This window comes from Aythya fuligula, chromosome 2, assembly GCF_009819795.1.
Source record: "Aythya fuligula isolate bAytFul2 chromosome 2, bAytFul2.pri, whole genome shotgun sequence".
NCBI classification, from domain to species: Eukaryota; Metazoa; Chordata; class Aves; order Anseriformes; family Anatidae; genus Aythya; species Aythya fuligula.
Genome location: NC_045560.1, coordinates 22,508,929 through 22,521,233, shown reverse-complemented (window position 1 = coordinate 22,521,233; position 12,305 = coordinate 22,508,929). Strand labels below are relative to the sequence as shown.

The window sequence follows — 12,305 nt, the reverse complement described above, 5'->3', positions numbered from 1 at the left end:
GGGACATTCGACGAAAAAGAGTAAAAGAATAAATGTCTAACTGAACACTTATTGATTTGCACCTGTGCTATTCTACAGGCTAAAAGCTACATGGGACACAGTTTCTTACCATGTCTGATCATACTAGTTTAGGGTATTGCCATAAAATTGGGCATTCATGGGTAGAACAAAGGGCAGAACACAAAAACAGCACCAAGGCACTTCAAGAGCCCTTAACTCACCTTACTAAAGTTTCTCCACACTTCCTGCAGGAGAGCAAAGCTCCACGAGCAATTCCCACGTGGTGGGCCTTTTTTGTATGATACTCATCCAAGCTCAGTGCAATTCTGTACACTTGTGCACGTGATACATTGCAAATGCTCTGAGACAGGAACCATTTTATTTTATTTTTTCTCTATCTGTACTGGGTTTAGTATGTTTGCACTCTGACTCCAACAATAAAATGTCATTATCACAGTAAGTCCAAGTACTTTCCAGTTCCAGCAGCTTTGAGAAGCACGTACTTCAGCTGGAACAAAGTGGGAGCTGAGGGAAAACCATTAGGTCAGTGGACTCTTAGTGTGTGTATTATCTCCCACCAGTCAGAACCTTTCACAGGTCCTATGATATAAATGTACTTTGGATAATATAGCTAAGATTTAGAAAGTATTAACTTCACTCACTGTCCATTAGAAAATCCTCAAGGCTGATGCATTAATTGAAAACCTGTTCCTAATATTTTTAGAATCCAATATATTTTCATGACATTCATAAGCTTTGTCATTACAATCTTTTGAGTTTTTCCCTGTTAACACTTGCCATGAAAAAAAAAAAAAACCCACAAACAAAAACAACTAAAACAACTGCTTTTCTAGGTTAGAAAACTGCTGGGTTTTCTGGAACTGCTGACATCTAAATTACACTTTGTTCTGTATTTAGAACCTTAATACTTGCTTCATTGTGCAACTGTAAAATACAAACAAACAAACAAACAAAATCTTCATATTTTCCCAAAGTATCTGCCTTGATACGTTTTTGAAAAGTAAAAGAAAGAACTTGTCACTGGACTTTATGATTAGACAAGCGTGTGTACAATAGACATGCTAATCTCAACCCATAATCTGATCTGTGTTACTCTTCCAATTTCATTTAGCATGTGGCTCGGATGTGCTGGATATAGTGAGACATATTTCATAAGCTATGTATTCTGCAAAATCAAATTCAACCTAGTAAAAGGCTGGTGATAACACAGTAATAAAAATGCTATTTTAAAGATTTGCCAAATGCCTACATTGTGTTTGCTCAAATGTATTTGCTGTGTTAGGACCACAAATTATCAAACACTCAAACCATGTTTTTTGAACATAAAACAAACACAATCAAAGAAACAAATCACTGCAATTTAATAGCAATAATCTCACTTTACAACATAATAAAGGTGGAAACTTTGCAAAGGAATCTGAAAAAGAGACTGTAATTAAAAATGACAGACTTAAGATAACAGAGCTAAAATTAAATAGCACAGTAATTCTAGTAGGCTGAAATTTTAACCATAATGTTTATTTGACACCGCATTCTGATTAGTAAGTGACACCGCATTACCAGCACTTACTGGTATCTCATAAACACTATTCCTTTAAAGCAGTATTTTGCAGCTCAGTGACCTTGCACAGATGGACAGTAAGTAACCCACCCCCCAGATCCAGCTCACATGTGGTCAGTAGCAAAATTCCTAAACAGAACAGGAAGACCTGGAATGCACGTAACCACTAGAAGGCAACATACAGCTAAAATGGTGATTTCAATATTTAATGCACTCCACAAATACTATTTATTTCAAGACATATACCACTGCCAAACATGAATCAAAGCAAAACAGAGGTGGTGTAGCTTTGTGGATGGAGAGGATTGGGATTTAGGGAATTTGGATTCCGTTCCTGGGTTGAGCCCAGACTCCCAGGTAAGACATTCAGTAAAATGGAAATTACAACACTGGCCTTCTACAAAAACCTTGACATCTACTGAAAAAAAAAACAAAAAAAAACCAACAAAACCAATGAATGTGAGTTGGGGCTTATTATTTAATATTAAATAGGGACTATATAACACTTTCTCTAATCACCTTAGAGACTATATAATAATTAACTTTATTAAGTGTGGCTGCTGCTAATGCTGCACAGAAATAATGAAACGTGATAAACAATATATATGAAGGACCTCACATGAGCAGAAGTCACATACTTTTTCTTCTTTGAACCCAATTCATGCTGAAGTCAGAAGTCTCAGAACGAGAACTGGTCCCGCACAAAGCAGACATAGAGGGGTACGGTGATACTAGGATTTCATTTTGAAAGTCTTCAGTGATACGTAAGCAAACAGTTAAGTAGCTACCAAGACAGAGAGGATGCTTTTCTGAAAAGGGGTCTACATTTCCGTATTGGCTGATGTTGATGAAAGTCTGATTGATAGTAAGTGATATACATGTGAGTATGCACAGCAGAAGAGAAAACCAAAGTATTTTGCTCATTAAATAATATAAAATAATGTGATGACCACTAATAGAGGAAAAAAATCCACAAAGATTTTTTTTGCAGTTTATTTTCAATTATAATTTTTGGATAACCAAGCAGCTCTGTATGGAGAAAGCACAGAAGAATAATTCTGGCACTTTTGGATAGTACATTTTTTTTTTTCAAAAATTTTTCTAGACACATTCAGTCCATTTGCTCGGTCTATAATTCATTTTATGAGCATGATTAGCTCATATTATTCCAGAGGAAACTAACAATATATACAGTCAATGAAACTATCTTCTTGCCTACTCTGGGCCCTTTAAAATGTCTTCTAAGTCTACCCTGGCTAAACAGAATCCACAATATACATGATAGCTACAGAATACACTGTATTGAAATGAGGAATGCTCAGCACAAAATGGGACTCTTGGCATGCAGCTTAAAATAAAAGGTAGAAGTTCAGAAGTTTATAAAATCCCAAATGGGGTCAATTAAAAGGAGTTAGCAAAAGAAGGGACTGTTCATTGTTACTGTAAAAAAGGCACTTTGAGTAAATGGGACCAGAATTGGAGGAATCGTAGTCGACACAAAGTTCAGTTTGGTTTCATAAAAAGGCTTCAATGCTAAGGGATGCTACTCAAGTTTCCTGCAGTTTTACATTAAAATAAATTGCTGAGTAGTTTATAATAAAGGACATAAAATGTTTACAACCAACTTGTAAAATTAAGAAAAGCATAGTATAAGCAAAATATTACTAAAAGCAGCAATGCATAGCCTTTCATTGAGATAATGCACAATTTTGGACACCATGTGTCAAACTCTTGTTTTTAAGATACTTTCAGTAGCATTATCAACATAAAAATGGCCTACAAAACAAAAGCTTTACCAGCTCCCATTCATAAGGAGATTGAGGTCATAAACCAACCAAAACAATTTGTCAGTATTTTCAACATCCTGGATGACCAATATCAAGTATATGGAATAACAATCACACTCTTTGTTCAGCTATCTCATTGGAGGCAGCCGTTTAATCAGAGGAATGATTTTAATTATTTTTCTAACATTTACACAGTAATGCATTTAAGTTCTTTCAAATGTTGCTCACCACAGTTTGTTTTTCTCTTTTCTCTCCACCAAAAAAAAAAAAAGAAAAAGAAAAAGAAAAAAAAAATCAAGCACTTCCACAGAAAGAATATTTGGCAATTTTATACTCCACTGAATTGTGGATTTTCACAATAGCTCACTTTAGATTGAAAGTCATTAGTGGTCTTTCCTCTCGTTTCTGCCAAGGACTCTTCTTATCTTCCCCTTGGTCGTCTTCCTCGTCCTCCTCATCCTCCTCCTCATCTTGAACTGATGTTCCATGTTCCGGACTAGTTAATGGCTCTGGTTTGGTATCCACAGTTCTCGTCTCCTCCTGCAGGCTGGGCAGCTGCACACCACTCCTCTTACTAGTGCCTTCTAGGAGGCATCGTAGAGCATTGTCCTCAGGGCTACAGACCGCTGTTCCACACTCGCTGCCGCTTTGGTCCATATCATCCAAATACACAAGCTGTGTGTAAGCTGTGCTATCTGAAGCCTTCCGCTCTCTCTGCTGGTGCTCTTGCACTGGCGGGTGACTCTGTGGTGCAGACAGGTGATCTCCTCTTCCCTTCCGTGCAGATTTTGGTTCATTCATGTCAACGCCGGAGTCCAAACTGGCGTCGTTACTCCCGTTCCTACCAGCTCTTTGGAGATCGATGTATGAATGTCTAACGTGAGCATTTGAACGTCCATCTAGAGAAACAAACCAAGCTCGAGGATGAGGCAATGGCTTTCCACCTCCTAATTCCATCAAAGCCTTTTCTGTAAGAAGCTGCACTTCGCTATTCATTTGAGCCAGGGACGCATCATTAAGGGAGGCTGGAATGGAAATGGATTCAGACATGGAAGCGTTTTGTTGGCTCCACTCAGTCGCACCCGCATCTTGCAAATGTTGCTGGGATATTGCTTGGGCTGTCAGCTGTTGGGGCTGTAGCTGCTGTGGGGGGTGTGGAAAAAGCCGTGCGTGGGGGTTAGGAAGCTCAGCTTGAAGTCTTTCTATATCAATTGGCTGGTCGGCTGGGACAACCAGCGGCTGGCTAACATAAGAGTGTTCTCCCGGTAATTTCATGTAGTGACCTGGGATCACCAACGCAGGCAAAACTTTTCTGTAAACACTGTCATTAACTTGGTCAACAGAATTGCAGCAGATTAACTGACCTGGTCGAGGGAAAGATGTAGGTCTTTCCAGGTGATCGACTGAACGAGACATCATACATTCAGTAGGTCTGCAGTCCAGCAGCTCTTTTTCAGGGGCTGAAGGTGTGGGGTATATTTGTTCCTGAACATTGTATTTACTTCCAGTAGCAATATGGTTCATAGATACTTGAATTTCTCTCTCTTGCTTATCAAATAAAGGCTGAGATAGCATAGCATTGTAACTTCTCCTGTATTCCTCTTTGACAGGGGACTCGTAGCCTTCAGCCGTTTCTGTAGATTTTCTTGTCTTTAAAGGAAAGCCATCTGCTGATTTGTGGTAGTCTTTTCTTAGAGACCCGCTGGGAGTCAGGTTATCCAAGGAAATCCTGCTCTTGTCTTTCTCCTTGTCAGAGAGCAGTTCCTCTCGGGAGCTGAACTCCTGGGAAGTACTGAATGAGTGTTTGAGCATAGGTGTATGCATATCTGCTTCTCCACTAGGTGATACCATCTCCATGTGGACGGCACTCATTAATTCCTTTGCACCTGAGTTTTCGGTGTGCCCATTGCTAGCAACAGACAGCCCGCCAGGGAATTCTGACTCACGGCGTGAAAATATCAAATTTATATGGGACATAGAGGTTGCTTGATCCTTCTTAGAAGTGTCCAATGCTGTGGAAAGCTGCAGTTTCTTGTGATGCTGACGTGGTCTTAAACATTTTCTTCTATAAAAGCCGGTAACAAAAGAAGTTATGTATTTATGACTGTTGTACACAGAAACAAGAACAGCAAGTGCGTCTCAATGGGAGATTTTTAAGCAGTGATTAATGTTAGGGGAATCGAGCTTTTATTACATAACCCAACAATTAAAAGCTTATCTTAGCAGCAAAGATAAAATTAAAGAGTAACTTATGTCAACTGGGAAATGTCGCAAGCACCAATTATAAATTGGAGCAAATGCCTGGAGGAGGCATATACAAAATCACACATTAATATACACTTGCTGCTATAAGCTTAACGTTCATTTTAATATAGGAGTGATTAAAAAGGTCACCGGCAAGTGCAGAACAGATAGAATTACATAGATCTTGGATCAATGCCTATGTTTGATAGAAGGTTTTAGAAAACACAGGTGTGTGTGCTCCATTCAGCTACCATCCTACCAAAGGCAGGGACTATATGTGCTGCGTATGCAACCAGGAACACATTAAATTGATCTATTTCTTTTACTTTCAAGTGCTTGCTTTCTTCTTTCATTTCAAGTACAAAAGTTTAAATACAACAGCTTTCAATTTCATGAGCACAAAAAAGTTTACACTTCCAACATGGCCTAAGTAATGATGGTGAATCTTACCTGCAATAATACAAAAGGAGACACAGCAAGACTAGAAGTATGAGAGCCATCCCTCCTAAAATTGCCAAAAGAAACATTGTGTGATAGCTGGTAATGTCGTGTGTTACAACGGGACCTGGAAGGCCAGAAAAGAGAATTTAGACCTGTAACAACCTGCAAACAAGAAGAGGAACAGTACTTTAAACAGAGAGGGGCATCTTCCCCGGTTATCAGGATGCTAAGTGAGCAACACTGCCACTCAAAGCCCTGGTGCCTACTGCGCAGACCGCCTCTAAAGAAGGGAGCAAGTTGTGGAGAAAGCATGTGCTGGTTTTCATGTCTGCAAGTCCAAATAGATCATTCTGTGGAAAAGCAGTTAGTTTCAACGGGAGCATGCATCAGTGATTGCTGCCTTCCAGGTCCTGATGCTGACACAGTGCACTAAAGCTGTCATCACTGCAGAAAAGTCATCACAGCATCTTCCAGCACTGTAATGCATGTAGCAGCTCTGTGGCTAACAACTCTCTAAGGACATTTGTGTTGCTTTGCACTGAACAGTACATACATTGCAATACAGGATTCGTTGGAAGATGTGTTGGTGCTCTTAAGCCTAGATCAAGCCAAGCCAAGTGGATCTTCAGTAGCTTTAAAAAGCAAACCACTAGTGAAACAGTGTTGTAACTCCAGGGTCCAATAATGCTTAGGAAATGGTCTAACATACAGAGAATGCACACATGTGGACAGCATCTGTGCACAATTTTGCATGTGTAACCCTGCTGGTTTGTAAAATCCTTATCATGATTTTGAAATAAAGGCCCAAATTTCCCCCTGCAGGCAAGGAGGTACGGCGCCAGCTGACAGAGTAACATGCATGTACCGTGAAGGACAGCAAACTTGAGCAACATTAAGGTTCTAGGTCATGAGGTTTGTAAATCCTCATTTGCAGATCTTGAGTGGTCTGTAGAGCCACTGCTAGGAAAGCAAAGCTCACTTCTGTCTATTTATTAGGATAAGAAATTGAATAGATTCATTGAGGAGACAAAATAAGCAAAAAGACATTAGCCTGATTAAAAATAACATGAGGTAGATTACATTTGGGAAATCTAAGTATTTATACATTCTATCTCACAATTACCTTTACATAACTGATTGATACTGTTGTTGATACATTAAGCAAAAAGACGAGAAAAATTATTTGATTTTTTTCATGAAAATGTTGCTCCCATTACAATAAAGTTTTAGGAACTCTGACCTAGCCCTCAGAAAGAAGGAAATGTAGAATAAAAGCAGAAATTCCGCCGTACAAGTTAAATTGCAAAGACAAATGTAGGCCTTCTCCTATTAAGAGCTACAGGCTGCCTCCTAACTTAAGAATTACAGTCCCAATTTCATGGCTACTGGAACTTCCCTACAGTCTATGGCATTTGGCTCAGAGCAGTTGTTTTTTCTTAAAGTACAATTATTTTATAAAATTCCATTAAATTCCATATGATAGTTTATTTTGATCTGCACCTTTACCTAAACTCCAGTCAGCAATGAATCAAGTGAATATTCTAGCAGTTTAAGGTAATATACCTTAAATAAAAAGCTTATATAATGTATAATACAGAAAAAAAACCACTCTACATAGCATGAAATGACTTCATGGACTATACAAGTAGACTTTAAAAACAAAGTCCTCATGTTAGAGTTTGTTTTTTTGGTTCAATATAGTTTATTTGGCTTGTACATCCAAGGCAAGAATGTTCTCATTTCTACTGTATTTGGTTTTCATCCTCTCTAAGAATACGAGATTTTTGTTTGCTTGATTGGCTCATTTATAGAGAAGTATCTCTGATTTTTGTTGGCTGAAGAACTAATACTAAGAAACCTGAGGCAGCCTCAGATAGGAAAAAGGAGGAGGAGGCTGCAACGTTATAATCTCCATGGGCACAGATGCAAACCTAACACTAGTCCAGAGTGACTGCCTGAAGTTGTACAGAAGCTTGCAGATGGCAACCAGTATTTCCATCTCCCAAGGCCGCTCTACTGATACACCTCCTGCAGCTTTTACCCTAAGTTAATCGTGGTGAAAATTAATCAATCACCAAGATGACGCAAAGCCTAAGCCACAGCAAAATGGGGATCTTCAGAGGAAAAAAAAAGTCCAAAAAATGTTACTGTCAATCAGTTCATTAGTAAACGTCTGATCTGGAATGATGCTGGTCTTAGATGTATCAATTAATTTGGGAGTTTCTGTATAGAAACTTCATAAAACATTTTTCTACCTACTGGATACCAATACATTGATGTTACAACTCCCTTCATTTTCTAGCAATGGCTCTGCCAGGCAGTGGTGACAAATGCATCAAAGCAGGAACACTTTAAAAAGTTTCCCATTGAAATGGTTCAGAGATTAGCAAACTCAAAACAACTTTTGAGCACAATTTTTGCCCCCCACAGTCCCCAAAAGATTTTAGCCCTTTACTTTCAGATTTCTGTTTTCTAATAATCCATTATTGATCAAGCTGTGGCATCTCAGATGAGGTCATTCTGAAAAATATAAACATCATATATGAATAAATAATTACTCAGTGGTGGACGTATCAATAAAATTCAATTCCATCTTACCTGGGATAGTAGGTGACATGGCTGCAACCCAGTAGCCCAGCTGAGGTGCAATATAAGTCCAAGTCAACTGATTTCCTTCTTGTTGTACAAGGCCCAAACTACTCTTCAGCCATGTCCCTGTAAATATAAAGGTTGTAGAAAGGCGTTACAGATATATCCACACCTTCCTCTGCAAACGAGTGGAAAAGCAAACAGTAACCTATCAATGTGCTTTAGGTGTTGTATGCCTTGCTGTGAAGTGGGAGATGGTGCCTTTCTGTCAATAATACCTGAGGGCTCCCCCAGGCAATCATCCCTGAGGCCTTTTCAGAAACTCTGTACGGAAAAGTCCTTAAAATTTAGTATAACTCAAAGGTTCAAAAAGGGGTTATAAAGTATAATTATTGTCATGTTAGATTCCACTTTTTCCAAGAATGATATTCCTGGAGCTGATTATATGTAGACAGCCCCCTTAAAAACTCTATTTCAAGAGACAGCAGATCTCTCAGACCACACGAGTTCTCCACACCACCCTTCTATCTCTTGGCAGTGCAAGTGGTGTTCCCAAAAATGTCGTTTTTCCCATACAGAAAAAAGGCTTAAAAATGTTATTTCCAGTAAGTGTAAAAGTAAGTTGTCCCATCACTTTGATTCAGCAATGTTAGTCATTCACAGTGTGTATGCATTGGGGAATGCTGTTTGCCTGGTAACGGATGATGAGTTTTCTAAAACATGTTTCTCAAAGGAAATACAATAATTTTTTTAGACTTAGGAAGTGATCATTTCAAAATAAGTAGAGCAGACAATATTAAAACCGTGTGTTTAAGTTAACAAAACTCGTTAATAGTCCAGAGTGGTGATCTGTATTAGTTGAGAGCCTTTCTAAGATAAGCTATCTTGCAAGAATTGGGCTACAGAACACCTTTATGACCAAAACAGTTCTTTTTTTTTTTTTTTTTTTTTTTTTTTTCATTTATTAAGACCTCTAATTCTGGAGCTGTTAGAGAAAAAAAAAATCACCTTGATTTCTAATATATTAAATGTCCATTTTGGTTTGTAGATGGCTCCCATCTTTTCCTCTTTGAAAGCAGCACAGGATTGCTACACCGTGCACTGCTGAGAGTTAAATAATCAGACTGCAGGTAAGAGATGGGTTACCTGCATGGGTCTGTGCAAAAAGATTCTCCAGCTGCAAGAAAACAGGAGTGAGCAGAGGGAAGGCAGGTCCAGGAGGCATTTCCTGAAGCTGCAGCCCTGGCTTGGCATCACCAGTGGGGACCGCACTGATTAAAATAATGCAGCCTAGACAAGGTTCTTTGCAGCCACTACCAGTACAGCTTAGCTGCATACACAGAAGGAATAAATCCCTTTGAATTTCCATAGAGTAACTCTGAATTTCTACCTAAAAGGCAGGCAGAACGCTGTGTTTACCTTACTCGGCTTCAAACACCCACTTGAAAAGCAAGTTGCACCTTGCACTTGTGAATCCCTTCTCTTTCAGTAGTCTCCTACATGGCACTCCTGGAAAGGTGCTTTTCATCAGGTGTCACTCAGCACTAAGCACGAGCATTTGTGGATGCAAGTCAGCTGCACGTTTAGCAGTCAATGCAGAACACACGGAGGAGATACTTTATTTTTTATTAAAAAAAAAAATGAGATCCTGATGATTTCCTCCATGTTTCTGGGATTATCCACCTGTGCAGACCCTCTCTATATGAGAATGGCTTTTCTGAGTATTTATTTCCTCTCTGCTATTGATTTTTCCGGAGTAAGTACACCCATGAAGCCCACCATCTGACTAGTGGCTCTGCATTTGAAACCAACCTGACTTTGTGGCCAACAGGAGAAAGAAATTACTGACAAATTTTCTCTTCTCCAAGTATCATTTTCAGTCTGTACACAGTAGCAATAACCTGTTATTTCAGACAGAAAGTCAGGCAAGATGAGGCTTTTTGATTCACAGTACCAGACAGATCAAAACCTGGATGTGTAGACTTGCATCAATAAATATTGTATCCGAACACCTTGGTGTAGTCATTACTTTACCAATTTTTGGGAATTATTATCAAGAAGAACAGAACTGAATTGTCCAGTTGTGTGTAAAAGTTTCCGGAAAAACTAGGAAAAGCAGATTCATTTGCTTCCCCAGGATGGCCGTTTTCCCTTCAGATTTTCTACCAATGCACTTTTTTTCAGAATGCATTATGGTAACAGGCCTGAACCACAAGCTGAAAAAAAGCCCACTGGGTCACTTCTATCTTGTGCCGAAAAATGCCACTTGATAAGAAGACTGTAAGCTTAAATTGCACTTTTATTTTTTATTTTTTCCCTGCAAGATCTGTGGAGTAAAAATCCATGTGGAGATAATGAGAAAACTGCTATCTCAAAAAAAAGGAATATGCACCAACTATTCAAATACACAACTACGTGAAAGAAAACATTAAGATCAGCACACAAAAGTTCTGTTTAAAAAAAAAAAAAAAGGAAGAATGGCAGGGCCTGGGTGATGAACTTACTATTTTTACAGTCTCTAACCCCCCTAAATTTTCGCACAGACAAAATACATACATAGGTAACACAGCGAATTTCACTGCCATCTTTGTCATCTATCTTTATAGTTAATTACCTCTTTGAGCAAAAGCTATTATTGATTTCTTCACTAGGGGGACCTTGTGTCCAGCTTGCCTTACTGGCATTACGCTGCCTTCCAGCGAACACAATCCCTGTAATGCCTCTTTAAAAGCCTTTTGCTCGGTAATACCCAGCTTGCATAATGTGGTGATCAAGGAGCTAACAGAGGCTGCACTCTTATCGCAGTGAGCAGAGCTCAGCTGCCATCCTGCCAACCAAGCAGCAGCTCGGATTGCTCATATTTTAGCAACGAAAGGAATCCCTGCATTTGCAAGGGATGCAAACAATGGTGTCGCCTGCACAAGGTCGGTTGGGTTTCATGTTTGTCTTCTGCTCATTTAGATCACCCGTTTTTGCTAACCACTGGATACACACGAGGAAATGCAATGGTTGGTGTAACACTTGGGAAAAAATGGAATTTATTTGCTCTGTTATGCACAGCTAGGAGTTTTAAAAACCTAAGAGACATATATCTGATATCACTTACCCTCAGACAGGAGTTAAGATGCTTCTGTTGACCATACCCTACATGTTAGCATGTGAGGACGGATGTAAAATAATTACTTTTAAAATGGCACTGATGTAAGTTCCTTCATCAGAGCAATGCCAAGTGTGGGTTCCCATGGTAAAACAATCTCGTTGGCTGCCCTTTTTAATATTTTCCTGGTTCACTAGTTTGCTGATAAACTTGCCTCACACTTCTGCCGTCTCTTACCGATAGTTCCCTAATATAAGAGTATCCTCCCATATGGAGGGACGAGGAGAATGAAGAACTCCATCCTTCACAACAGCAGCAGAAAAACAGGTTTGAGGGGAAACAGCTGAAACACAAAATGCTGTCTTGTTTCTTTTGTGATCAAGTAACTGAAAGCCAACACAGTGTTACTGGAGGGAAGTGATGTGCCTGCGGTATTCTGTAAGTCCATTAGGGCGTTCCCAGGTCTCTCTCATACTTCATCCTTCATAGGGACTAACACCCTGGTCACTTTTCAACTCCCAGTAAACACCAAGCAGTGTTTTTCTAACTCTCCATGTGCAACACC

The 12,305-nt window shown here is 39.3% G+C and overlaps 1 protein-coding gene across 1 annotated transcript in view; it reads right to left on the bottom strand.

Moving 5' to 3' along the window:
- Window positions 1-3,627: 3,627 nt before the first annotated feature.
- FAM171A1 (family with sequence similarity 171 member A1) overlaps window positions 3,628-12,305 on the bottom strand; it is an 85,282-nt gene continuing 76,604 nt past the window's right edge. Inside the window, exons 6-8 of the mRNA XM_032180729.1 lie at window positions 8,653-8,769; window positions 6,064-6,178; window positions 3,628-5,434 (exon numbers count right to left, since the gene is read on the bottom strand). Of these exons, the coding sequence (XP_032036620.1) occupies window positions 3,733-5,434; window positions 6,064-6,178; window positions 8,653-8,769 (1,934 nt within the window). The 3' untranslated portion in view covers window positions 3,628-3,732. The remainder of the gene's footprint in view (window positions 5,435-6,063; window positions 6,179-8,652; window positions 8,770-12,305) is intronic.